The sequence below is a fragment of the Chlamydotis macqueenii genome, chromosome 16, assembly GCF_036417535.1.
Source record: "Chlamydotis macqueenii isolate bChlMac1 chromosome 16, bChlMac1.mat, whole genome shotgun sequence".
Classification (NCBI taxonomy): domain Eukaryota; kingdom Metazoa; phylum Chordata; class Aves; order Otidiformes; family Otididae; genus Chlamydotis; species Chlamydotis macqueenii.
In genome coordinates this window covers 4,283,250-4,311,195 of record NC_141571.1, presented here as the reverse complement: position 1 = coordinate 4,311,195, position 27,946 = coordinate 4,283,250, and the positions used below count along the sequence as shown (strand labels likewise).

The following is a 27,946-nucleotide window of genomic DNA, read 5'->3' as shown; positions in this document are numbered from 1 at the left end:
CTGCATGCTGTCCCAGGGACAGGCTCTAAAATAGCTACTGCTGCCACAGACCCAGTCTTACTGGGAGTACTGGAAGCAAGGAGCGGGGTTATTACCTGTACTGGAAAAGCTTTGCATGTCTTTGTTAAGGAAACTGTAAATAAATGACTGGCTTGTCTCTTTAACTTCAGGATTATAACTAGTAAATGTCAGAGGAAAGGGGAGTTACAGAAACGCTGTGAAAGGAGGTTTGGAGGGTAACAAGGGAAAAACAAAACCTGTTAGGACGGCAGGGAGATGGAAATTTGATTGCTTTAACCCTTTGCTTGCTCGTGTGTTGCTTGTTGATGAGATTTTAAAGAAAGATCTGGATCTTGCAAAATATTCTCTGTGGGTGTTATGGGTTTACGCTGCTCTTTCAACACCGGTGTCTTACATATGGCTGGGATTTACTCACTGCTCAACTATGGGAGGAAATGCTGAATTTGCCTTTTTCATAAGCGCTGGGATTTTTTTGCTGTCTGCTCTGAGTCCCCAGGCATATACTTTCTGCTTTTCTTCATGTTCTCTGGTTTCAGAGAAGTACAATTTTGAGGAGTGCATGCGCTGTTTGGCTCCTCCCTCGTTTGTGGGAGTTACTCTTTAACGCAGCTGAGGCTTGAGTTAATGTTTAGCAACCCTTCACTTCAGCCCAGGCTTGGAAATAACTCCTTGCTCTTTTCTGGTGACGCCGTGGGCTGGGTGCTGGCCGTGGGCTGCGTCCTTCAGCCCGCGTCCCTGGCGTGGGCGGCTCGGCCTCGGCCACCGCTGCCTTGAAGGTGCAGGTGGATTTACTGTGAATTCTGCTCCATCCGCCCGGGCAGGTGGATGTGGGGAGGGAGGAGAGGATGCTCAGGAGCACCCAGTCGGCACCTCGTGGGTGACGAGGAGCGATCCTTTGTTATCAGCTGTGGGGCTCAGCAGCAGCTCCTCGACTCGTCAGTGGCAACGGGATGGACTGACTGCTGCTTGTCTTCACATCTGGACATGGACCAGCTTGGCACACGTGGCTCTGGGGCCACCAGAAGTGGGATCCCCCGGCCTCGGGTGGTGTTGACGCCCACCCAGCTCGGCCACCTCGGCAGGTATGGAGTGCAGTCGTGGGGTACAGCTGTTTGGGGTGATGACTGCTCTTCCTCCGAAGAGCAAGGGCAGTACCTGGGGCAGGATAGGTGGAAACAAGGTAAATTTCTAGAGGTGAGCAGGTGACAACATGCTCTTTAAAACTGTGCTTTGACGGCCTCGATCATGAAATGAAACCTATTAAAACTCCCTTTTTTTTTTTCTGTATTAACTCTATAATTGGGCTTGGTGCAGCTGTGAAAGTGGGACCTGGGGGGTGCGTGCATGCCTGGCAGGGCCGAAACGCAGACTGCGTGTTTCCTTGTGCCTCAGCGGTACCGCTGCCCTGGCTGCCTGTGGGGTTTGAGGGCTCTTCAGTGATTTGTAGAATCATATGAAGCGGAGAACTGCGTATTTATAAATATTACGCAAAACACACATACTAAAGGATACAACTGAAAATTGAACTGCTTTACTTAACATACACCGTACTGCTTATCTGCTGAAATGACATTAAATGACTTAAGACTTCATTTAACGTGTATTTGCATCAGCTTAGGAGTTGTACCGAGTTTCAGAACATCTTCCTGCTGCAGTAATCAAAACCTGTTGGTTTTGTGTGAATGTACTCAGTGATTTCATTTCTAAACATAGCTCACGTTTTCATGTTTCTGTCTGACTTCTCATTTTTCCTAGTCTGTTTGACCTTCTCTGTAGAGCCAGAAAGGAAATATTTAAAAGATTCCAGGCAAAATCTGAGGTGTGGAAAAAAAAAAAATTAAAGAATTATAATCTTAGGGGGAATGAAACAGGAATAATATGGTAAAATACTTTTAAATTACACGTGTGTAAGACTAGACTAGCACCTTGAGTATTGCAGAGTTTCTTTGATAAAAATCAAAATATTGAGGAACAACTTACATTTTTTGCCAGACAAGTGAGTTGAGTTCCAGTGTCTGTACTGGTGCTGGAACACCTCTGTGGTCAGGTCTGAAGAGGTGCTACAGCAGGAACCCCAGATTTGCTCACTAATGTTGACCAAACACTGAACTCCTAGCAAGTGGCGCTTTACATCTGTTCATTTGGGACTTGCCCAATCTCTGCTGGGATTGACCTAAAACATGGCTGTGCAATAAGGGGATGATGCGCCAGCTATCCTGGTTTTCTCATTAATTGCCATAAATGACTATTTATTTTTGCAACGGTAACTGTGGTGTGCTCCTTGGCTCCCATTAAGACACCTACCGGCTTACCCGGCGGTGGTAGTGCCATGCCTCCGACGCACCGCTCCGAACCAAGCTCTCCCCGCCTCGTGCTGCTCCTCTCACTGCTGTAAAGCTCATGGTACGTGGGGTGGCTGCGGCCAGCAGCCCTGGGCTTGCAGGTGGCACTCCACTTATTAGTTATACAATTAGTTATAAACCTCAACCAAGGGGAGACTTTTCATGGCAGTGTAATAGCCCAGAAATTTGTCTTATGTGTAATTACTCTTACCTGAGAAATCCAAGCAAGGAGCTTATGACTGTCCTTCCCGTCTTCCTGCATCCCGAAACCTCTCATGCGTGAAGTATGGCTGGATTCCAGCACGTCTCTCAACCCCTCCTGACTTTGTGCTGCTCGACAGGTTACTCCTGTGACTTCTTCAGAGTCTCTTGCCTGTTCCCATATATCTGAGCAGCCTTTCCTCTGAAAGCCACGTGGTCCCTCATCCCCTTTGTCCCTCAGCTGGGCAGCTGAGTCATGTAGAGGTTCAGCATCTTGCCTAAAGTCACAGCAGTGATGGAAATAAAGTGAGGGTGGCTTGTCTGACGTAACAGTAGCGTGTTTTGAGGAGATATTGACTCATACCTTGGTAAGATCCCTGGCAGTGTGTGCTCTAGGGCTGTGACAGCCGCGTCACTAAAGGGCAGCGAGTCTGTGCCAGCTGCTTCACAGGAGTCCCGAGCCCAGGCTCAGCCTTGCGACAGCTGGAGGAAGCCCAGGGCGGCTCCTGTACTGAGGACAGGGTGATGGAGCTCCCGTCTGTAGCCAGTGCCACTGGTCTGTGGGTTTGGTAGCCCCATGCTAACTGGTTTGTGGGCTTTGGCATCCTGGTGGTGTGCTGATAGGCAGAACCTGAATGGCAGACTGGATCTTTGTGGCTGCTAGACGGGCAAAGCTACTTGCATATTTAGATGAATGTGGATTGTGGAGTGTGGAGATGGAAATGGGGATGAGAATGCCACCTTTTAATTAGCGATTCTCGCATAATCATCTGGTATATCAGGCTTATCAGTTCACAATTGCATTAAAGATCAGAGTGCTCCTAAAGCTGTTTTGGCCATGCACCCCTCTCTCGCAGGCGGATTTCCGTGTCAATGAAAGGCCTTTCCTGTTTGGCTTACCGTGCGAACGCAGGGAAAGTGAGCAACGGGCTTGTCTGCAGTGACCTTCCAGTGAAAGAAAAAACACGTACAGAGAGCATGGCTTATGTCTTCTGAGGCCAAAACAAGCTCTAGGGTGATGGGACAGACACCCAGCTAATAGACTAAACTAAACATGGCTTTGAATATTTTTAATTGGGCTGTGTCTGCATGGGCTTATCAATCTGGTGTTTGTTCTGCCCCGAGACACCTCCAGGCAGATCTGGAATTCCAGGCAAATTTTGCCATTCCTTAGCTTGCTTGTTTAGACCCTTACTAGACAGAGAGGAGACAAGTCTACTGCTGCTGAAGGCCTGGGACACAGATGCTGAGATGAGGTTTCTTTGCCCTTAAATGGCAAGGAACACTTATTGTCAGGTAAGTTATAAGCTGTTGTTCTGGTTTTTTTTGGAGCTCGGGTCCATCACAGCGAGCGAGGGGGATGCTAAGCTGGAGCAGTGTTCCACATGAGCATCAGGGTGCAGGTCTTTGAATCCACAGAGCACTGGGCGAAGGATCGCTGTTTTGTCTTTCTAGTGTCTACAGGAATGGCGGGACGGGAGTTGGGGAGTGCCTTGTTGTTGCTGGGGGGAGGAAAAGCTGGCTGTGGTGTGAAATACTCCACGCAGGCAGAGCTATCTTGGCACGTCCTCTTTATCACTTGCAGAACAGGCTTCTTCAAAACAACCTCAAATGACGCTGCTCCCCGAGCTGCTTGCATAATGGCAGATCCTGATGAACTGATTGCTGTGTTACTGAAAACAAGCTGTAATCCCATTAGCAAATTGTAGCAGTGACAGCTTGGCTGTTCTTGCTGGTGCTGTAGAGACAGACCTTCAAGTGTGCCATCCTGTGGGTGCGAAGTCCTTGATAAAACGCCTTAATGCCAGCAGAAGTGGTGGGTGGCAGCAACGCTGTGTAAAACGGTCTGGACTAGAGGCACTGGGACTTCTCGTAAGGGATGCTCTCAGTGAAACTGCTGTGTGAGCAAATCCCCTGCGCTTGGGGAGATGCAAAGGTGTATGTCAGCGGTGGCAGCCTGCTTCTGAGATTGCCTTAATTCTGGCCCTTTAGCAGCATTGGTGTAGTTAAGCCAGGGAAAGTAAGGCGTGGTAGGAGTGTATCGGGTAAGTTACTGCTCATCGCTGCCGCCGTAATTTGATAATTAGTCTGTCTTTATGGTCTGGTCCAAGGAATTTAAATAGCTTTTCATTTTCTCCCAAGAGTACACTTAAGTTTTGCTCTTTTGCTGCATGTTGTGAGGAGGACAAGGGAATTGGTAGTCTGTGATGTTTGTGTACAAAATTTGGAGGATTGTAAAAGCCAGGCTTTAAAGATTGGCAGGAGAGCTTTCTGTTGGTTTAGAGCTTTGGTAGGAAAGTTGCGCAGTTTGTGTCCATGTGGCATCTCCTGGATAAATTTACTGCCTCTCTGTTGAGGTTGGAGTCTTGTGTAATTCTGTCTGTTTGAAAGAAATAGCTGATGATGTGTATTTTGTCTAAGATTTTCATAAGTAGATCGACTTCTTTCATATAGGGAGTTGTTCTTATATTAACATTGATGTCTTTGAAAGGCTGAGGTTTAAACTATCAATACTTTCAGTAAGCAAAATATCTATATTTTATATACATATAGCTATAGATATGACTTGCTGCTTCAGGATCGTCTCCAGTTTTTCAAATATTCTTATCTGTTGTTTCTAGATGTCTTTGTCCTGATTTTAAACAGGAAAACCTATCATGTTATGAGCTGTGATGGAATGACTTTTAGGTGATTCTTTCTCTTCAGAACTAACTACACAGTTCTTCATTTGGTTTTAAACTGCTTGCATAGAGTAGGAACTTGGAAGCAACGTGAAGATGGACTTTTTCCTGCATGGACTTTTTTTGTTTCTTTTTATCTTGTGCTTCTGTACTCATCGATTCGTGTTGACCTTGAAGTAAATGGAAAGCTGGTAAGAAAAGACGTGCGTGTGTTGTAACGCTAACGTATTTTTGTTCTCTTAGTGTCTTTATCTGTCAAAATACTGCAATCGGTTGATAGAGTAATTGTTCACTTTCTTTTTCCTTTCAAAACAGCTTGTGTTTCACACTAGTGGTCTGAATTGCTGTGATGGTGTGACTTGGTGTGCTGCTCCGAACTTGCTCTCGAGGTTAATTCAGACTCCTTCCATCTGTTTCTCTGTTTCATGTGTACCTTTGTGCTTGCTCCAGGTCTTTGGAAAAAACTAGGTGCTTGAGTGTGGAAGGACTGCCCTGTATAATTTAATTCTTCTGTTCCTGTTGCCTTTTTCTCATCTAGTTTTTCTGGAAACAGTATTAAACAAATTCCATTTTCTTGGCTTACGCTTGTCGCCTCCTGTTCTGTTTGAAATGCTTGAGAAGGAACCTCTTTATTTATCCATCTGCTAGAGAAGTATTTCAATGAGGGAGGGATGTTGAGCAAGCGGTGAACCAGCCTAGGCAGCTACAGATCCTTTGAGAAGCTCTCTGATGGGAGTGATTTAAGCCTGAAATCAACTAATACATAGCAACAGTGTTTATTTTATTTTGATATTCAAGAGGGCCAAGAGTCTCATGAGTGTTTGCTGTGTGTTGACAGTATCTAGGAACGGATCAAAAACTACTCTGAGACTGCATATTCTGGCCCAGGACTGGGGGCTTTGTGGGCATGCAGATCTTGTGAAGGGCTACCAGTGTTCTACATGGAGAGGATTTATAGAAGAAATAGTAAGAAAATGAACCGTATAAGGTCCATGCTCTTCTAATTTCTCATAAGTCTGCTGTTAATATTCTTAAATCAGGGTTGTGGAGTCTGCTGAATGAATCTCAAGCCTTATTAAAACTGGCTGTGCTCTTAAACAAGAGGAGAAGGTTGCGTTAGGATGGTCAGCCTTTCCTCAGGGTCATTCCTTTATGGTTGGCCTTAACTAGATCTTTCTGCCAGTTTGCTTTTTGTTGGGTTAATTTTTAAAGCTTTATCATCTTAAGCTTTTTGTTAAGTTGACAGTGCAACCGAGTGAACTTGATTATTCCACCTGCTCTTTGCCTGGTTGCAACCGAGCGATTAACATTTTAAGCCAACAATCTACACTTTCAATCTGAACTGTTACTGTGTTTAGACGTCACAGATTATCCTCCGTTGACTTGGGAATGCAACGAGGAAGAACAATCTCTTGGGTGCACTGAATCTAAAATTAACCTTCCACCTGAGTGGTTGGATTTGTGAAGCACTGTGCAGTGTGTTCAAGGAAAAAAAAAAAAGTATTTAGATCAGAAAATAAAATGTTTTCTAAATGTAAAGACCTGATTTTGCTTTAGTGTTATCCTGTGAGACGGCACTAGCTTAGGACTTGTAGAGCTGGACTTTGAATCCTGCTACGGCTGTGTAGAGCTGCTATGTGACATCAGCATCCTGTGCATCAATACATGAGGTTCTTGAGGAAAAAAAAAGTTAGGATGGTTTTTGGGCTGTTTGACGCACAAGTAGTTCAAATATGACTCTCCTAGAGCAGGCATGATGTGACTGGTGGTGGAGATTTTGGGTGCAAGCACTACTAGATCATCTGTATTTCCAGCTGTGGAAGGAAGCAGAATACCTGTGGGTGGTACAGAAGCACAAGTCAGAGTGGGATAGGGGTGCAACAGTTCACTGTTGTCTGGCAAGGCTGTATCCTTGCACCAGTACTGTGTTGTCTTGATATGGACTGAAGGTGCTGGTAGATAAAAAGTAAGTGCTGGCAAGGCTGTAGCCTGGAATCTGGACTGTAAGGATGTTGTGACCCTTCTCAGATGTACACCAGGCATCTGCCCTGATGCTTTTTAGGTAAGCATGGCTCCACTTGGACATAGCATCTCCTGGACTAGAACTTGCGTTCGGGATCTGGTGCTGGGTAAGTCATGCAGAACATCCAAGGCAAGAGTCACCCTTTTGAAAGAGCTGAAGTCTGTATTTATGTTGACTTTTGGTTTGTTTTTTTTTTTCCAGGCAGGCCTGTAGCAGGTGTGGGGAAGGGATTGTCACATCCACGTGTGACACACAGGCTTGTTGCAGGGCCTGTGTGCTGGGTATAAGCTGCTGCTGGGGTCTCGGGTGGGTTCTGCTGGATCTGCAAACTTAAATTATCTTTCAGTGTGAATCCGTGGAGATTTTGGGGATGTTAGACGGGCTCTAAACCAAGCTGAACATGAAGGAAAGGTACATTTCAGAGCTGCTTTGATCTCTATAACCTGGATCCCACAGTACTCTGGGGCAGTAATTTAGGGAAAGAAGAATGAGTAGCTGAGTGCCTTCAGTAGAGCGATTAGGAGAGCTTGCAAGGTGGTTCCTTGGCCTGTGAGGTGTTGTGCCCTGGCAGACTGCTCTTTAGTGTAAGTTCAGCTGCCAGTGCTTCTGGAAGTCCTATGGCCAAAACCAAGTCCCTCAAGAGAATCTAAAATCCTCCTCCTAGTTAGTTTTTTGTCACAAGCGATGGTTTCTATTGACTGGTGTGTAATAGAATTCTAGTGAGATATCATGGCAATGGTTTTGATGCTTGCCAGGTGGCTTTGTTTAGATCTGATCCTCTTAGGAGAAAGCTGTTAGCAAATGTGAGAAAATGGAGAGGAGCACTCAAGATTAAGAGTTAACGTGTGATCTAAAATTTTAACTCCTGATGGGTAAACTTTTAAGGAAAAAGTTGAAAGGTAGAGTAATGATTTGGGATGGTAGCTGTAGCAGAATTGAGAGAGATGGACATGAACTATGAAGGTTAAATAAATAATTAAAAAATCTTAGATTGACTCTTTAAGTGTGGTACCAGGCTATGGAGTGGCATCTCGGCTGGAGGCCAAGTGCAGAATATCCTACAATGTGTACCTCTGAGCTGTTGGATCTTCGAATTTAGTCCTTCATGACTTGAAAGGCTTCTTGTAACAGAAGCAAGTTAGTGCCAGAACTACTAATAATGACTTTCTGGAATGAAAGGAAAGTCTTTGAAAAAGATATACAGCAGAGTTTAAATGGTTTGTGAGCCTTTTAAGTGAATTAAAATTCTGCCGCCCATGAATTCATCAGCAGGGTGGTAAGAAAATTCTTTGTTTGGGTTTCCCAGGAAACTTGTGCTGTTTCACAGCTGAAAAATCTGGTCTGGGCAGGAAAAGAGGGCCTCAAACATCTGAGTGATTTATTGCATGAGCTGAAGTGCCGGAGATGGAGCTGTGCTGGTTTTTGCATACGGAGGACAAGCCTACTGGGTTCAGTCTGCTGTGGCTGGGAGATGTTGGGCTTGCAGCGCGTTGCAAATAAGCAGAGCACGCATGGACCAGGCTGGAAACATCTTGGTTGTCTGTGAATGTACAGAGTATCTGTGCAAGTTTGCAGGGGAGTCTTGGAAGCAAGTGTGGGAGTGGTAGGTGGTGTCTGGGAGGTCACTGGAAGGACAGCATCGGAAAACCCGTGTGGATACTGTGTTCTCTCACATGTTTGGACGACAGTTTTTCCCCTTTCCTTGGGATTTCATCCCAACCTTGTCTGTTATTGCTAAACAGTAATCAAAGGAAGTCTAGCACTTACCTCTGTTTGGCTTTTATTGCAGTCATTAATCAATGAAGACCGCTGTATTGTGAATGCCGTATCAGAATACGTGTAGATTAATCTCTCTCTTCTTATCTCTTCCTCTCTCAGTACCAGAAATTGCCCTTGCAAAATGAGCCAGCTTCCTCCGAAGAGTCCTTTGGCATCCTCAGTGTCAGAGGGCACGAATTCCAGGGTCGAGTCTTTGGACAGCTTGTCAATGGACAGTTTTTGGCTGGAAGTGGAAAACATTAAACAGAGTGCTGAAGCCGAGCAAGAGGAATGCAGCCTTGCAGATGTCAAAACACAAGAGGGTAGGTTGCCAAAAATGTTGGGAGTGAGAGGAGGAAGATGAACGTCTTAGAAAATTTGCTCATGCACTTGAATGGTTTAAAAGCATGTTAGAATATTACCCGTCAAATCACAGATATAGATATATATTTTTATTTTTTTTATTGGGTGGTGCGTAATGCCCTGCGGAAGAGGAGTGCTGGCCTGGCCTAGTTTCAGCTTCTGAAACAAAGCTGACTCTAAAGGTCAGTCAGGAGAACGTTCAAGGCTCCAGATTTTTTCCAACAGCCTCCACTGAGCGTGGGGGCTCTCGCTTGCCATGCAGGTGGCTGTATGGTAAACAGGCTGGGAGAGCCGATGGGGTTTTGGAAGCCTTGTTTGTGTACGCGGTTCTGAGATTTCATCACAGTGGCTTTTAAGAGCTGCTTTTGTGGAAGGCAAGCTTTTTCCCTCTGATTCACGACTCAGGAAACCATAATAAACATCCAGAATGACTTGAGTCTATCCACACAAAGTTTTCCTTAGATATATACTTTTTTTGTTTGTTTTCTTCCACTTTTTTTTTCCTTTCGAAGACTGCTTCATGTACATGGGGTGTTTCTACTGGGCTTTCTGTAGGCGCTGATGTTATCCAGTGTTTTGGCATAACTGGAACCTGGACCATGTGCCTTTTGACAAGGGTGGTACAACATCCTGGGGTGCTGGCGGGATGATGAACTGTGACAACGCCCAGCGGTCCCGCAGATCGGGATCACGCATTTTCCAGATCCATTTTGAAGACTGTGGTTTAGCTGGCTGTACGTCCTCGGTTTGTGGCTGGTACAGCCTGCAGCTGTTGTGCTGGCCTGATGGTGAGACGGATCCACATTTGAGTGAAAGTTCTGGTGTTTAGGAAGGGTAAATTGCTGTCCTGGGTGCACTGAGGGGGCTCTGGAAAGCAGGGTGGAAAAATCATCATCTGTGCCTGCCATAGTAGGGAAGACGCGGTTAAACATGAAGGTCTGCTGTTCGTGTCCCTGCATAAAAGATGTAAGTTCGGTTTTTAGAGCTGGAAAAGAGGCAAAAGTGGCTCGGAAAGCGAGTGCGCCAGGAAGGAGACTCTGGAAAAGAGGCCGTGCCGTGAGATGAAAGGCTGTCTGGGACATCCGAAACACTGATGCGCTGGAGGCAATTCGATGGACGTCACAGGGCAAACCTTAGCAGCTCTCCAGGCTTAAACCCACAGCTCAGCTTGTGCAGGTCTCTCAGTTCTGACCTGTTTCTCCGTGATTTCCCCCTTCTCCCTATAAATAACTTATTTTTGCTGATTTCCTTTTGCGTTACTGGCAAACGTATCTGGGCCAAAAATATTAAATAGAGGAATTAAAATCTGGTGCTTTGGCATCAGACGGAGGCAGTAGGCTCACACGGATGTCCGATTCGGGGCCTGCTGTTCAGTGCTGTGTATTAGATTAGTTTCCTGTTGTGACTGGAATTGGGTATTTTAAAAATTTGCAAGCAATACACTTAACTTCCTTTAGTTCCCAAAGACAAAATGCACCAGAAGTCTTTTGCGGGCTGTGCTGCTGTGAAACCACAGCTGTGGGACAAACTGCTGTGCGGTGAGGAGCCATCAATGGGGCCAGGAGCGCGTGAGCAGCGCTGAGGGATGCTCTTACCTGTTAGCTTCTGTAGAGCCAGGCAGGGGGAGTGACCAAAACTTAAGACTGTGTAGGAAAGCTAACCAGGTTGCTAGAAGATTCGTTAAAGAAAATACTTGACTTCAAGTCCAGCTGTATTTATTGTGGTGTGATCCTGAAAACAAAGTTCTGTTTCATTACGATGCCTGAGAACACAAAGAGCACGCTCTGAAGGCTGAAAATAGTTTTAATGGAGTCACAATGTGTTCTGCAAGTTGCATGAACACAGAAGTTTCGCCAGAAAAATGAAATTATTTAATCTCTCACAAGACCTGCATGGCTTTTTTATTATGGCTGCAGCAATAATAAAATTTTGAGCAGCTGTGTTGATTGAGGAGATACCAGTTTGCCCAGGAAAGGAAGAGTGGGAATTAACTGTTCTGTTTCAGTCAGTCCAGTTGTGATTTTTCTTTTTCCCAGTATAACCTTTAGTAGGGCTATGCTGGAGCTGCCTGCGGTGACTGAATATGGTACATAGAATTGAAAAGATAAAGGCTTTGTGGTGTTCTCCCTGTTAAAGTTGAAGCCACCTGTTAAATTGCTTCTTTTATCCTTGGATTTCAAGTAGCTGCACTGCTCAGGGCACTTTCTCACTTGCACAAAGGATGCAGCCCATAAGGAAAAAATTGTCTTCTGTGTCTGAAGTGCAACTTTATATATATTGAAGAATGAAGTGGAACTGAGCTTTTTTGAGTCATGCTGCTGTACTGTCTCCAGGCTTCTCACACTTCATTCTGGAACTAGAATGGTCTTTAATTGTAGTGGTGTTTTGAATAGGCACAGACAGAAAGCAAGTGCACGGAGTAAGAATAATGGGTTTGCTTTTGTTGAATGACTGTACGGGTACTAATCCACTTTAAAAGATAAGGAATGGAGATGGTGCATACAAATAATTCTGCCAGTATATTAAATAAAATACACTTGAACCTACCAGAGCAGTGTCTGGATACTTAAAAGAAAAAAAGGCAAGCCTATCAGTTGTGTGCCTGCTCTAAAGATTGTGATAAATCTTCTGTGCAGACGAACTGTTTTGTCCATTTGCACTGACTTTGCGTGTTATATAGGCATGCACATAGACAAATAAAAATTAAAAAATATAGCCAAATAATTGGGAAAAGTACAACAGCCAAATGTGCGGTGTTGTGCGTCGTGGCTTCCCACAGACCTGTTGCCCATCCTCTGTGGTGTCAGGGGATCGGGTGTGCTGCAGGGCGGGAGGCTCTGCCGCTCATTCTGAGTTTGCTACGCGTTGTTGCCTGCTGCCAGAGCTCCCCTTTGCACAGGCACTCCATGCAAAGGCAGGTTTAAGCAAGTGTGCCTGACTTTCCTTCCATCTCCTGTGAAAGCCCCCACTGGGTACAGTTCCTGCTGCAATCCTTCTGCTAAATACCGTGCAGAGTCACGCTCTGCCCAGCTTCTGAGGGAGCCTAAGTCCCTGGCAATATCCATGCCTCCGTAGTTGTTTTCTTCTCTTTCTCCTCACCTAGCATGAGGAGAAAGGAGTATGTTGGTTGTAGCTGCCTAAAGTGCTGTCTCTCCTCTGATTTCACCCTGATACCCGGCTGGGTATGTGGAAATAGGGGTAAGATTTTGAGAACAGCTGTGGCTTCCCGAAAAAGATGTTGCTCCCTCCCGGTGATGTCCCATTGCCACCCCAGAATGGAGATGGCTCAGGCTTCTGTTTTTCTGCCTCTGAAGTGTTTCAAGCACTCAAATTGCTGTTATCCTTCTCACTCGCCCTCCTCATCCCTTGCCTTGCAGAGGGAGAAGCTGAAGCCGAGTGGCTCCAGGACGCAGGATTGTCCGACCTCCTCGGGGACCATGCCTCGGAGAACGACAACATCGTGCTGCTCTCCACCCTGACCAAGACCCAGGCTGCCGCTGTGCAGCGGCGGTTGGATACCTACTCCCGGTCTCGGAGGAGGAAGAACAAGCATCCTGTGCGTGATGTCCGAGACATTTTTGGAGTGGTCAGTTCTGAGGTATGTTGATTTAGTGGGATCTCCTGAAAGACTTTGTTGCGTTCTGGTAGCTGACTTGGCTTTCTGGATCTAGGGTGACTCTCATTTCGAAATAGATGACTTCATCTTTTGAGCTGAAATGAAGCTGAGATTGTAGAAATTCTGCATCTGGGTTGCAGGGTTGATAAATTGCTAGAAAACCTGCAGATCCATAGCTTCCTAGAGACCGCTGGGAGACTTCTGTATAGTACCTACAGCACTGCAGCCTCTTGGAGCACTGGTATCGTTTGGAGCCCTCTTGTGTTTTCTTTGTTCCAGTGACATGTTAAATTCAATTCTCATAAGCTGATCTTGTACAGCTGGTAATTCTAGAGAAACAATAGCTGATGAAGGGGAAGAAAGACTGATCTCAGCTTAGGCAAATTGACAGTGATTTCTATGTAAAATTATAAACTTCTGAGACATTAAAATATTGCACTGGATGTAGGCACTTAGCAGAAGTAATCCTTTACCTTTGAGTAATTCCTGGAGCAATCCTAGAGGGAAGCAGGCTTTTTGGTTAACTTTCCATGCTGGTTTGCTGTGTCATCCCAGTTTCAAGCACAGCTTTGGTGCTCTGAAGGATGCGTTAGAGATCCGTATGCCAAAACAGACCTGGTGTTGCTGTAACACTTGTTCAAGGCACGTAGCCAAACATGATTAATCCCTTATTGCACAAAAGGATATTTGAAATCTCCACCTTGTAGGTGGGGTTTGCACCTTGTAGAAGTGCAGTGAACTGAAGTTTTGAGGTTTGGTGGTTTGTTTTGTATGTTTTTGGTTCCCCCCGCCGCCTGCTCCCCGCAATCTCAGAAATTCCTGATCTGGTGCCCAGATCCCGTATCTGTGCCTTTACTCCTTAATCAGGTTTTGGATGCTTCCTGCTGCTGACTGCTCTCTTGGTACACTGGGAACAGAACTTTTGAATGGGTTACGGAAAAAGCTATGTTCAGCAAATCAAGCTTAAAGCTAATTCATTTCAGCTGCGACTTGAGTGGAATCAATTTAGGCTGTAAGAGTGCAGGCACCAATGTGTCAGTCATCTGCATTTTTATTTCCATCAGCATTTCAAACTGGATTTGCATTTTGCCTCCTGTCTGTGTCTATCATGAGCTACTCTCAGGCATCAAAGCTGTTGGGATTTCTATCAGTACCCTTCTGCATACGTCCCCTGTATCGCTGTTCGTTATGGCCTGTTTACACAGCAGCTGGATCTGAAGGTCCTCTGGCATTATTCATTACCTGTTCTGTGATTAAACCAGATGCTAAATAAATTGGTTCTGCTTTCAAGGCAAGCACATCCGTTGTGCGCCTCCTCTAAAGATGTAATAAATCTTCTGTGCAGGTGAATTGTTTTGGCCATTTGCGCAGGTTCCTTTTAACTTCCAGCCCTTGGTCTACAATTCCGTGCTATAAGCAGGTTCTCAGAAAGTTGCTAACTTTTGGTAATAGACTATAGGAAAGCATATTCTAACTAATTCTAGCAAAAATAAGATTTTTGTTAATAGGGCTGCCTGCCAAATGCCTCCTTGTACTTTTAAAGATTCACTTCTCTCTCTAGACATGAAGAGGTAGGTTATGAAGCCCGTGAAGGGAAGCTCTTAGGTGCTGATGCCCACTCAGTGTGTTCTTTCTCGTGAAAGACCTTGTGATCACGGGCAATGGGTAGATCCCGTGCAGCTTGGTTGGTCCACTGTTTGTTAGGCTCTCAGTGCATGAACTAAAAGGGGGAAATAGGCCAATGATTGTGTGAAAGGAAGAATTGTTTTATTGATGTGCAAATTTATCAAATACTATTAAAGTCATCTGTTTTCCATCTGCCTGCCAAACCCTTTAATTAAGATTCTTAATTTCAGAGCAGTCTTGTAGCCCTGAGCTTGAGCAGCATTTTCTTAGACTAGCAGACGATGTCAGGTGTGTGTTTTCTGCCAAAATTGGGTTGTCTTCTAAATAACTACTGCATTGTGTAGGTAAACATGTTCTGGTTTATTTTTTCAGGAGACAGCAGTGGAGAAAGATGATTCCAGCCCAGATCAGTTGTGGCACAATCTACGGACTTCAAACGTACAGAAATGTAAGGAGGAATAGGTAGAGTAGGATTGGAGGGGGAGTAGGATCTGAAGCAGGGCTGGACCTGGAAGGGAAGTTACACTAGTCTGGGCTCTGATTGGCCTTGTTTGTTTGGGTTTTGGTTTTGTTTGTTTCTAAATACATGATTATCCACAGTTGTGGATTTAGTAAACTTCTCCAGGCTCTAGTGTTGTTAGGAATTGCTGCTGAAATTGATAACTGTAACTCTTCAAGAAAGAAATTGGAAGATGCAAATAAAATCACTCGAGCAAAGATCATATGGTGAAATCCTTTAAACACCATGTGGGATTGTGTAAAGAGAAGTTAGCCGTAGGTATGTCCTATAATTTAAGGCCATGCTCATGTCTTACCAGTGATCTGGTGATTGTAGCTGTAATGTTATGGCTTTAAGCTAATCTTACCCTACTGATCAGTGTCAGGACTGTGCTGTGACAACACTCTTTTCAAATGTTGATACAGTTTTTTATTTAAAAATGGTCTCCAAATCCATCTCAAATTGCTCTTTTAGCACACTTGTTCTCAAAGCTTCACCCTTCTGGCTTTCTGAAATTAAGACGTTTTCTCCTCTGTAGCAGAAACCCAGGATTACTCCTGCACGGTTCGAAACTCTGGGAAAGAGGAGGTGTTCAACATGGACGTTGCCTACTCAGAGCAAGCGGCTGTCCTGCTCAAGGGATCGTACCTGTCTGAATCTAGGAGGCTAAAGGATGGCAATGCCCTAACTGTAAGGACCAAAGGAATTTTTCCTGTTAGAATTTATTAGATCCCTTCTTGTGTAGAGGAGTACAAGACATTTGATTCGTATGATCAACTCTTGGAAATGTCCTGTGTGGGTAGTGTTGGAACAGGTCTATATTGGGTAGGTATTTTTAGACAAGTAATGCTGTTAGCCTTGCAATTTTGGGCAAGGATACGTATTGTGTAGTGAAGGGTCAAAAAAAGTAGTAGTAGTGTGTGAAACTAGCTATTTTTATTCAAAATCTGGGTCATTTCCACTGAAAAGAGAATAACTGGACGCTTTCTTACTTGTAATGCTGACAGTTTTCTTCTCTGCATATGTGCTGGACTGCTTCCAAAGTTCAAGTAGATTAGGGTGGGTATCAGGCTGGCTTTAATTTAGATAAATAGGCATGTCCAATACAGTTAGAGTAATGCCGAAAAGGGAAAATATTTATTCAGCTGTGGACTGAGTAGAAGTAGGAGTAGTTTGGGGCATTTGCCTGGTGTTGAACACAAGAGAATGAATAGATGCCTGGTTATAATAAGGAATGATAAAAATGCAGCAAAACTTGATACCAACGGGATTAGTAATGATACTTGCACTGAACCTTGTTTGTGTATGTTTTCCCTTAGAAATTTAAGATCCTCAAGGGCAGACTAGGAGTGACCAGGATTGGAGATCTATCTGCTCAGGACATGAAGAAGATCCCCACACTTGCCCTTATTGAACTAACAGCTCTCTGTGATGTTCTGGGCTTTGAGCTGAAGAGGAACAAGGCAGCAAAACTGAAGACAACAGGTTAGTTGTATTTAATCTTGTTTGGGTTTTTTTGTTTGTTGTTTTGTGTTTGGTTTTTTTTTTTTTTGTGCATGCGTTTTTTTGTTGATTTTTCTCATAGACTTGTGTTTGAAATGTTAGGGCAGAAAGGGTCTTTGATAAGAAACCTTGTGACAGGAGTGTTTTCCTAGGTCAGAATTTCTCCTGGAAGTCACAGGATCGTGACCTCAAGACCTAGCACCACATTTATGTCTGACTGTCAAAAGCACTTGTCCTTCTAACTGTTCTTCTCTTTCTCCAGTACCTACACTTATAGAATGTGCCCTCTTAGTCTGTGGTGGTGGCTATATCTCTGACATCTGTATTGGTGATGATACAGACTTAAAACATGTTTTTTCTGTTGTAGAGAAAAGACTCTTTGGAGTTCCACTCAACACTCTGTTGGAAAATGACCAAAAACTACTCCCCAACACCAAGGTCCCTCTGTTACTCCAGGCAGTAAGTTCCCTTCTGATTTCATTCACGCCTCTGATCCTCAGCGTCAGGAAAGCTTTGAGGCCTGTGATAGGGAAGGGCTGAATTCTCATCCTCTGTGCCTAAGAGCATTCTTTTTTCCCCCTTTAATAGCTGCTGTCCTGCTTGGAAAAGAGAGGACTTGAAACAGAAGGCATTTTGAGAGTGTCTGGGTCCCAGACCAGAATCAAGGTATGAGCTCTTTAGTCATGTTCAAAAGTATCGAGGTGATCAAGGAGCATGTTGCTGAAACAAGTGTCTAAATAACCTGACTTGCCTCATCTCCCTTCCCAGTGTGACTGGAAATGTCTGTTCCTGGGAAATCTGGGAGTGCCTGCTGTGAGGGTCTCTGCAGTATTTTGACTTGATGGGTTCAGCTATAGAAGCATGTAATAAATTCAATCTTTTTTTATAGAGTCTGGAACAGAAGCTAGAAAGGGACTTTTATACTGGCCTTTTCCGTTGGGATGAAGTCCACCAGAATGATGTATCTGGGCTACTAAAAAGATTCATAAGAGAGCTTCCAGCCCCACTGCTGACAGCAGAGTACCTTCCTGCTTTTGCTGCTGTACAAAGTGAGTCCCTGCTTTTGGCTGTTGAGCATCAATTTGCCAGTTTGTGCTTTTCTTGCAAAGCTCTGCTGGTCTTGGGCTCTCCTGTCAGGTGTGTTTGGAGCCTGTGGATTCCATGGGAATACAGAGCATGACATGAACTGTAGCCAAACGTGTGCTGGGTGCTGTATGTACTATTACGTGTCAGCCTGAGAGTCATAGTCACTGGTACTTGGTTGCATACGTCTTTGTGTAGGTGGAGTCTTAAATTATGTTGTGTCATTTGAGGCTGAACTGTGGCAGCTGGGCAGGGTGTCTGGGTCTTGGCCTGTCTGTAGGTAATGCAGTGTTCTGTAAGCATCTTATTTTGAGATTTATGCCTCAACAGATGGTTAAAATGTGTTGAGATAACTGTTTAAGTGCACAACTTTTTTTTTTTTTTTTTTGTACAAGAAATGGAGGATGGAGTCTTTGGATGCCCTTCAAGGGCATCAGACTTGCTGGTGGAGTGTGTACTCTGGAACAAATCAGCCAGTCTTCTCAAACACAGGTAGTTCACTTCATAGGGGCTGTATGAGCCTGATTTACTTCTGTAAAACAAGGTCTCAAATCCTAGATTCCTAGATGACAAACACTACGATAAGTAATTGCCTTACCCCTGCTTTCAATGTATGTGACTGAGGAACGTGATTTCTATTTTCAAAAAGAGCCTGAATCCTCTGTCCTGTTGTTGCTCTCCCTTTCTAGATATTCCAGACCTGAAGCAAAGATTGCAAGCACTGAACCTCCTGATCCTGATTCTTCCAGAGCCCAACAGAAACACTCTAAAGGTAACTCTACCTGTTTGGGATTTAACTGGAAAAACATGATCTCATTTCATGTTTTTATTACAGGAACTCTATCAGTTTTTGCAAATAACATACGTCAAGTTATTTGTTCTTGTTTCACTGACTTGAGAATGGAAACCCGTGATGGGGGGAGCTGGTGAATCTCAAGGCTGTGCAGTGAAGGCAAGCTGTAAGCAGAGTCTGCCTTTTGGGTACAAACTGAAGAGCAGTAGGAATCCACGTGGCCTCAGAGCATTCTCCTTGGTAACACGCTCTTCTTCTTCAGGGTGATAAAGCACTTCACTGTGGAGTGAAAGATGTACAGGTTTTATGTTGTCTGTGGGCCTGCTAGGATATAGGGGAAGAAATTCAGGTTTTTAATGGTTTGTGGTACTGTCATAATCTGTGAAAGATGGTTTAAATTGAAGAAAAAAATTATAAAAGCTACTGAGCTTAAAACTTCCTACTCTTTTCTAATAGGAAAACATTTCAAATCTTTTCACCTACTACTTTTTGAAAGCTTAAATGCTGATAGGATCAGCTTCGCAGGCAGTGCAAAATGCAGGCAGGTAATCTGTCATGCGTCATGGCTTTGGTAGAAATGTGAGGCAGAAGAGGTGGTCCAAAAGGTTTATTTTTTCAAAACTGGGATGATCTTTGAAGGGGATACTGGGTGAAGGAGAGGGGTCATCCTTGGATTCCATAACTTCTATGAATGGATTTTGTAAATTGCCACCTGCCAGGAGTAAGAGCTCATCTACTTCTCACACAGATTGTCTCTCCTGATTTGTGAGTGCTGGACAAACTGTCTCTCCTTAGTATGGTTATTTGCTGCTATCCTGGTATTGGAAATTGGTCACTGAACTTCCTGACTGGAGAAATAGTGTTTGCTCATGGATAGCAAGAAAAAAAAAATGCTAGTTAAATTATTTATCTAGCAATTGCCACAGTATTTTCTTGAGGACTGTCACTAATGAATGTCTTAAAGTCTCTTCCTCTCTCTTTAGGCTCTGCTTGAATTTCTTAGCAAAGTGGTTGCCAGGGAGAAGAACAACAAGATGAACCTCTGGAACGTTTCCACAGTCATGGCCCCAAACCTCTTCATGCACAAGGGGCTGCCAAACAAGATCCCCGAAGGGAAGGAGAAACAGCTGGCAGAGGGGGCAGCTGACGTGGTGCGGATGATGATCCATTACCAGGATTTGCTCTGGACAGTAAGTTGCGCAGGTGTCTTGTGATACGGTGTAGCAGTGTCTTGGTCTGCCTAGAATTGGAGCAGAGGAAGGAATACTCTTGGAAATTTCAGAGGAGTTAAATGTCTGTAGCAAAACCCTCTAGCTGGGTTCCAAGACTACTTTTTTTCAAGGTATATGGATGTTTTGTCTACATAAGGAGCTTCATAAAGTGATGTTTAGTTTCTTAAATGACATCCTCATCTCTCCTTGATTTTTATTCCTATCTTCCTTCTTCCCTTCCCAGGTGTCCTCTTTTCTGGTAGCTCAAGTGAGGAAGCTGAATGAGAGCAATAGCAAAAGGTACCAGTTTTGTGACAAACGAATTAAAAATTTGTTGCGGAAGATTCATGCTGATAAAGACAAGATGGAAAAGAACCAGGCAGCGGTGAGTTAGGACTTGGGAAAACAGAGCCCTTTCATAACAGTGCCAAATACTTCCTCTTTGTAAGTGCTTTCATGAGAACTCAGAAAACTGTGAGGAGTGATGCTCTTTCCAGAGCAAAAGGGAGAAAAATCTGCAGAACCATACAAAACAGATTCCCAGCGGCAAGTGTACTAAATGAATTTTGGGCTACAAAACACTTGGTTAAGACGCTATGTTTTTGCAGGAGAAAGAGGAGGAGACCAGAAGCAGAAATGCTGGTCTTTACCTCGCGTGAAAAGCAGACTCCTCGTGGCTCTACATGCCCTGTGTGTTTAGGCAGATGGGTCTGCTGTGATAAAGGCAGATTTATTTTCATGAACTTAAAGCAAAAAATTAGGCTATTACAGTAGTGTGCAAGTGTATTTTTGCATCTAATTTTCTTTTTGTTCAATAGTGCTGCTGATCTGTATGGGAAGGTTTGAAGTCGAGGTTCTTGACACTTAGAAAGAGAGAATTAATTTCCTTGATAAATGAATTGCTTCTACTCCTTCTTGTGTGGGTGCAGACTGAGATTTTTTTTTTTTTTTTAAACAGATGTTACTAACAGATCTATTTGTATATTAAAGTTGGGAAAAGATCCTTGGAGTCATTCTGCCCTTTTCTGGTTGCCACTGTTAGTTGAATAAGCGTAAGTCTGTGGCAGCTAAGTTACAGCATGCAGTGCTGCATTTTAAGTATTGCATAGCAGCGGTGGTGCAACTCGGATGCTCTAAGGACACAAGCTTGATGGAGTCTGCAGGTGGAAATAATATGTTGAAAGCTTAAATCTGCAGAACCAAAGAAAAGTGCTATTACTACTTCCTAATGGTTTTGATGTTCAGCGTTGTTTTTGCAAAAGATTTGGGACTGCAGAATTAAATTGCTGCAGATCAGACCCCATTAGAACTGTTCAATATTCTCCACGGAAGTTCTGAGAAGTTACTTCATGAAGGAGTTGATTAAAACAATCCTGAGAAAATAGCACTTGAACTCTGCTCTGTGATACCTCAGTGCTTCCTTTTTTTTGAAACCACCTTTCTGAAGCTCAGTAGTCTGCAATTCAACTGTCTAAACTCCTTTTCCAGTAGTTTAAATGAATTCCAGAGAAGTCTATCAGACCTGAGCAAAACAGTTTGTCAAAATTTATTCTGACAAACCCTATTTTCATCAAAGCTTGTGTCGCTGCTGGTGCCGGTGCTGTATTTGAACAGCAGAGAGCACCAGCGCACGCTGATGGAGAGCGGTGCTTTTCTCCTCGGCCACAACACCAAAGCACCAAAGCTTCATTTATAATCATAGAATCATAGAGATTTCCAACTTGGAGGTTGGAAAAGACCTCCAAGATCATCAAGTCCAACCATCAATGCTCACCTTGATGCTTCTGTAAGCTTCTGGCTTGTAGTTTGTGTGGGACAAAAAACAAACCTAAGTTTTCTGAACAGCTGACTGGATAGGTTTAATTCTTCACACACTCCCATCTATTTTGACACTTGATGTTTCAGCTGATACCAAAGTCTTTATTTAAGCACTTTCTTCTTTTTGCCTGCCTTGCTCAGCCTTCCAAGATTGTGAAGGTCCATGCTTCGCTTCTCCTGAAGGATTCGCTAGAAGTACATTTGAACAACACAACCAGAGTTGCTGATGTCTTGAGGCAGTTTCAGAAGAACCTGTGCCAGAATGGCTGGAATATTGTTAACACTGTCAACCTCCTTAAGTGGTAAATGGCTTTTTCTCTGCTTTAAAAAAAAATTATATATATATGTAAGAAAAAGTACTAGGTGGTCTAGTTGCTGTTTTCTGTCTTCTGGCAGAGCTGGTGTGGTGGCAGTGAGCTGTTAGGAGACTGTTCCCTGCTCCTCTGTTCTAAGCTTTGGAAATAGTGTGTTGGATGGGACAAGCAAATGTCAGTTCAGCTGAGTGATTCCATCACTGTGCTTAGGCTGTCAGGAGCTCAATAGTCCCCTCTGGGCTGCTGGACGGCAAGTGAACTTTAGCAGCCTTGCTGAAGGGAGGAGAAAGTGGAATAACATTGACCCTGCAAAACAAACCCTCTCTAGCTCTCCTGGAGGAAAAACATCACCTGGCAAATTACTTGCCTGGAGTAGTATTTCCAACGTGCATAGGGATTTCAAAAAAAAAAAAAAAGCTCTTCAGTTCCCTCCAATGTTCCAGTGGTGAATTGCTGAAATAACCCAAAAAATGAACAGAAGAATTCCTGCCTCCCTCTGTCACCATGCCTGCAGACCGTATCTAGTAGGCGAAGTCTTAGTGCATCTCCTAACTGTGTCCCTGGGCAGGAGATGTCTAGACAGGGAGGGTGGATGGGAAGTTGGCTGAGTGTGGGTCAGCTGGTATCTCACTGAGAAGCTATTACGGCTGCCAAAGTCTTCCTGCAGATGAGCTTTTCTAGAGCAGCCCATCAGTTCAGAGGAGTGCTGCCAGTGAACTTTGGTATTTATGCCTGTTGTCTTCCTAGTGAAAAAATAGTGTTTACATATAGTGTGCTTCTTGCTACCAGTGAGGATTATCTGCCTTGTTTTCTTTTTTCCAATTTTGCCTGTCCTTTTCAACAGCTGCGCTGTTCAGGAGGATCACCAAGGTTTCTGTAGCTTCCTTGATCATTGCTGCCCTCTGAACCAGAAGCAATTCTTTTGGAAGAAACATTACTAAACTACCTAACCTGCCTCTCACAGAGCTTTGTTCACTTGAATGTCTTTTTTCTTTCTGCAGTAACAACTCAATGGAGTGCACAAACTTGCTCCTGTATGAAGTGGGAGGCAATATTGGTAAGTCTGGATGGTAACTGAAAATAAGGACTCTGATATCCAGTTTTCATGCTAAACTTGTCTTAAGAAGAGGGGTTATAAATAGATTGAGACTCAGAGGGGGGTCCAAAAATTAGAAGGTAAATGAACAAATGTGGCTTAACCTCACCCACAGCAAAGAGCACCTGCCAAAGCTCTTGGGTTGGTAGCTCACATGGCTTCCAGCCATCACTGCAAAGCCTTTATCGTGCGAGTATGTGGAAGTTGAAGCTTGGACTTCCAAAAATACTTACTTCTAATGGATCTTATTCAGAAGCTGCCTGTCAAGAAAAGTGGAAACTCAAAAGTCCAAAAGTCTTGAGAACACAGACATGCAAAATTTTATCCATCTTAAAAACAAACAAACCTCCCATTCTGTTAAACCTACCATGTTAAAATCCCTCTCCCCTCAACAATAAAGGTTCATGTTTGCAATTAAGTATAGAACTTAAAATCATAAACAACATTTGTCGAAGTGAAGGTAAACTTTATCCTATGCCACCAGGCTTTTAATTGTGTGCTTCTTAACTGGGCTTTAAGTGTGGTAGGCTGGCAGATGGCATCTGTACTAACGCCTGCCAGCTCCAGGTGTGAATTCTGTCAATTTTCTGACGAAAGAACGTGTGCTAACTTGGGTGGAAGTTTCTCAGACCATGTGGTTAAACAAGTTGATGAAGTTCATTAGCCACTGATCTCCGCTTGTTGATAGGGTAATGTCATCAGATGGAGAGGAGACTTAAATAATGTGCTCACAGCAGCAGATTAAGGGTGTCTGGAAAAAAAAAAAAAAAAAAAAAAACACGGAATTTTTATGCCCTGTTACAGCTGCTTCTGGAGACTATCGGTTACTGGAGTGCTTTGGCTGCCTCTTAGTGTTTCTCTTAGTGAGAGAATAAACTTCTGTCTGTAGGAGAAAAGCTCTGTCACTGGAAGCAATTCAGTCTCTGGATTTCATCCCTGACATATTTCATGATGGTTTGAAGTGCTAAAGTTATTGGGTGTTAAAGTTACGGTACCTTTCCACAAAAGTCAAAGCTTGGGCTTTGTATAGTTTGAAGAAACACACATTCATTGAAACATAAACAACTAGAACTTTCCCAGATTTGTGGAAACACTTCTGAATGGTTGTGATATTGAAATTAATGAGAACAGATACCAATTTTTTTTTTTTTGGGGGGTGGGGGGGAACAAACTAGCAGCTGTAGGACTAACAATGTAAGATAAGCTTTTTTTTTTTTCCTGAATCTTTTGTTTTGGTAGGTGAGCGTTGCCTGGACCCAGACACTTACCTCTTAGACTTGTACCACGTCAATCCCCATGCTGAGTGGATAATTAAGCAAAACCCATCCTGCCCTCGGATGTTCTAAGGAAAGCATAAGCAAAACAAAGCTTTTGGTGGAAATTTTTGGAAGGCGTGGAAAAGCTATAGACATGTTCCTGCTATGGTCTCAGACTGGACAATGCTTGTGTCTTTGAAGGAAAACCAGCTTTATTTACTACTTCCATGACAGCTGGCTGTGAGAGTACACCAGCCTACATGCGAAGAGGGGCGTTAATAACAAGCAGCAATTAGCATTATGTAGCAGGACTTGCAGGGGATATAATTAGTCTTAAATAAGGTAACTCTCCCCAAAACAAGCCCTGCGAACAAAGCTACAGGGATTGTGCAGCAAAGATGGGACACAAGAGGAGAAATGTTTTCTTGAAGATGGTAGAAGACGTCTAATTCTTCTGGATGTGCTCTTTCTTTGGATCACATCCACATTTTGGAGGAGAGACAGTTGAATGCTGCAGCGGTACTCACAACGTCCCTTTGGTAGGATCCACTATGGACTGTTGTACATCACCAGAAGCAGTTGTGATCCTGGGTTTCACTAACAAGATGCTGTTAGTTCCTTTGAAGAATTGAAAAGGATGCTTCCATAAAGGCCAGATCAGATATGAAGCCAATATCCTGTATTTATTGACTACAGTTAAATACATATATGCAACACAAGAAGGTAACTTTCCTTGGAAAAAAAGTATGGGATGGACAGCAGGCTTTCAAATGCACGATTTGATAGAAGAGTTGCCTGTCCTATACAGATCTTCTGGTACTGCAAAAATAAATGTACATGTTGCCATTTGTGACCGTAAAACATGCATTTGTTTTGCTGGACAACCTACATATCAACGAATAACCAAGGAAATATTCTGGGGTTAATTTGAGGTTAGTAATCTGACCTGGCCACATTAACTGACCTTCTTTTTGGAAGACTCTGCGTGAACGTGTCTGTTTAAAAACAAAACGAAACCCCCCTAAGATGTGGAGTGGCTGAAGTACAGGCTCCATGCCTGTGTCTGGTCGCACAGTGGGTACTGACTGAGCCTGTGCTGCTCTGCCTGCGTGTTTTCATCCCACGCAGCACAGTGATCGCTGTGGTCTGGAGAGACGAGGGGAAGGGCAGAGCGCTTGCACCTCGCGTCACTGTGTCATCATCGTACGGCCTCAGCTCAACCTGGACTGCGCTTGTGGAAGAGGAGTGCAGAACTGTTGTTTTCCTTTGTGGTGATGCTGAAATACCTCACGTGAGGGAACCCACTATGCAGTTACGGGGAATGGAACACGCACCATTCCTGAAAATCCCGATGTCTCTTTTTTACATACTGTTTTTAAACACTGTTGGATATTTATTCATGCGGCAGAAGCAGGGCTGCCCTGCAAGCGTGTACTCAGTGTATTTCATTTGCCAAGTCTTAACTGCACTATAGTGACAATATCCAGTATTATTTCTTTTGTTTAACCAAATTTGTTTCCATTGCAGTCTGAACATTCCCTCCTCTGGGTGGGTTTTTTTGGTGGTGTTTGGTTTTTTGTTTGGTTGGGTTTTTTTTTTTGTTTTTTTTTTTTTTTTTCTTCCAAGCTGATGTGTAGCTATCCCTGTTCATTATCTCCAAGTCCTAGTTTCTGTTGTAAGGGCACTTCGTTCTGTGGTGTTTCTGTCTGTGTAGTTAAATTCTCTTGGTTGAGATCCTTGCGGAACAGGTGAGCCATAGTCCATATTCCTTCTAACCTGTTATGAATACTGTATGAGTGGTGCTGATGTCTTGAAATGATGCATATATTAGAGCGTCTGTCTACTTTTTTTTTTTTGTTGAGATGATGCAGATGCAGTGACTAGTGGGATTGTCTTCATAGTTGTCTTTTTAAGAACCTGTAATAGAAAGTTGCAAAAAAACCACCTCCCAACCCAGAACCCCAATGTCAAGACTTCTCGAGGTGCCTCTGTTTTGTAGGGCTTAAACTGTGCCTAAAAGGGCCTGACTCCTGTCCTTGAGGCTGGGCCCTCTGTGTCTCTTGAAAGATCAAGCTGCTTTAAAATCGGGCATTAAAAATCGAAGGTACCTGTTCACTCGTCACTTCTGGAAATTGTTGTTGCAGTGATGAAGCTTAGAAAAAAGCAAATGCCAGAGATGTGATACTGTAAAAAATACCTAACTCACAAAGGTATTGGAGGCAGAAGAACCAGAGATGCTTTGTAACCTGAACTGCATCCTGCAAATCACATAATGCTGCATTTTTTTTCCACCTCTCATACTGGATGTTTTATTAAACATACTGGTTTCCATACATATGAGGGGGAAATGCTACATCACAGCTTCTGTCAGCAACAAGAGTGGGGTTTTTTGAACACCAAATAATGTGAATTAGTGCTGTGAAAAACAAGGTTGGTGGGAGATTCTCATGAGACAAATATCGGTTCTCAAGTGTGAAAGGAAATGCAAAAAAAAAAAATCTTCTCTTTTGAGATGATGGATATGCTTTCTTTTTCTTTCCTATCTTTGTACCAAAAAGTAAGTATATTTTTTTCAGTTACTGATGTGCAACCTACTTCTGAATGCTGGCTTTTAATAACTTTTTTTACAATTTTTTAATTCTGTATTTAAAATTCATTTATTCAGTAAAACAATAAAAATATAGTAAAATCTTTTGGCTCCAGTTTCACCAGTGACTGAGAACAAGTTAGCACGGTAAATGGCACCACATCTGTGAATGCCAGGAAGATTTGCCTCATGCCTGAAGAGGGATGTACCTGGGGTCCAAGTGAGCTTGACCAGAATTTCATGTTACAGTTTCCAGAGAAGTTCCTCTGGGGATGATCCTGTGGGGATGCTGCAAAAGAATGATCCAGGAGGAGGAAGAGGAGGTCAGTGTTGGGTATAGGAAGTCTAGAGAAAGGTTGAGAGCGGGCTGAAGGTCTGTGAGCACCAAGGATGAGTGGCTTCTGAAGGAAGAAGAACTGTTAAAGATTTAAGGTTGAGGGAGGATGGCCATGTCCTGTGAGAAGTCCCCTTCCCACCCCTCAGTCCCTTCTCAGCTGAGCTGTGCTCAGTGATGTACGTGCTGACCGGACTGCCAAGTTGGCCAAGAATAGGAATCCAGTGTGAATCTCTGGTTAAATTATGACTAATATTTTAGTGTTCAATAGCCAGTGATGAAATGCGGCATAAATCCACTGCTATTTGTTTAACAACAGTAACAGAGGCAGCCTGTCCAGTATTCCTGATGGAAAAGCAGGACTTGCCATCCTATCCAGAAACAAAGGGAAAGGGAGGAGGATCCAAGAGCCCTTAGAAAGCTTTCAGAGCAATTATCTGAGGAAAACACCAGCTTATCAAACTCATTTCACCCATTCATCTTCAGTGTATCAAAGTGCTAATCTCTCCCATCCCCAAGGGCGTTTTTTGATTGATCATTACACAGCTATCTCCCCTGCTCAGAACAAAACCTCAATATTTATTCTGTGTGCAACCTAAAGTCGGGTGTGCTGAGATAACAGGACATAGCATAAAAGAATCTTGCAAATGCTGGTTAAGCATATTTGTGGATGAAGTGGAACTGAAATATCACATTGAAAAAAAAATAAATAGTTTGCTTCAGGGAAAAAAAAATCTTTGCAGAAATACAGGGTCTTCACGGGAACAAATGAAGCTTCAACCCTCGGAGAGAAACGCTATAGGAAAACAACCAAATACTTC

General features: G+C 43.6%; 1 protein-coding gene across 1 annotated transcript; it reads left to right on the top strand.

The window, feature by feature from the left end:
- Positions 1-716: 716 nt before the first annotated feature.
- On the top strand, positions 717-26,894 carry ARHGAP40 (Rho GTPase activating protein 40). Its single transcript, XM_010130343.2, has 15 exons — positions 717-1,103; positions 9,147-9,349; positions 12,767-12,987; positions 15,004-15,079; positions 15,669-15,820; positions 16,450-16,615; positions 17,001-17,092; positions 17,222-17,299; positions 17,523-17,682; positions 18,406-18,488; positions 19,493-19,699; positions 19,965-20,105; positions 21,680-21,840; positions 22,854-22,909; positions 24,188-26,894. Exons 1-15 carry the CDS (start codon positions 847-849, stop codon positions 24,292-24,294), a joined length of 2,160 nt encoding a protein of 719 aa, XP_010128645.2. The 5' UTR covers positions 717-846; the 3' UTR covers positions 24,295-26,894.
- Positions 26,895-27,946: the final 1,052 nt, after the last annotated feature.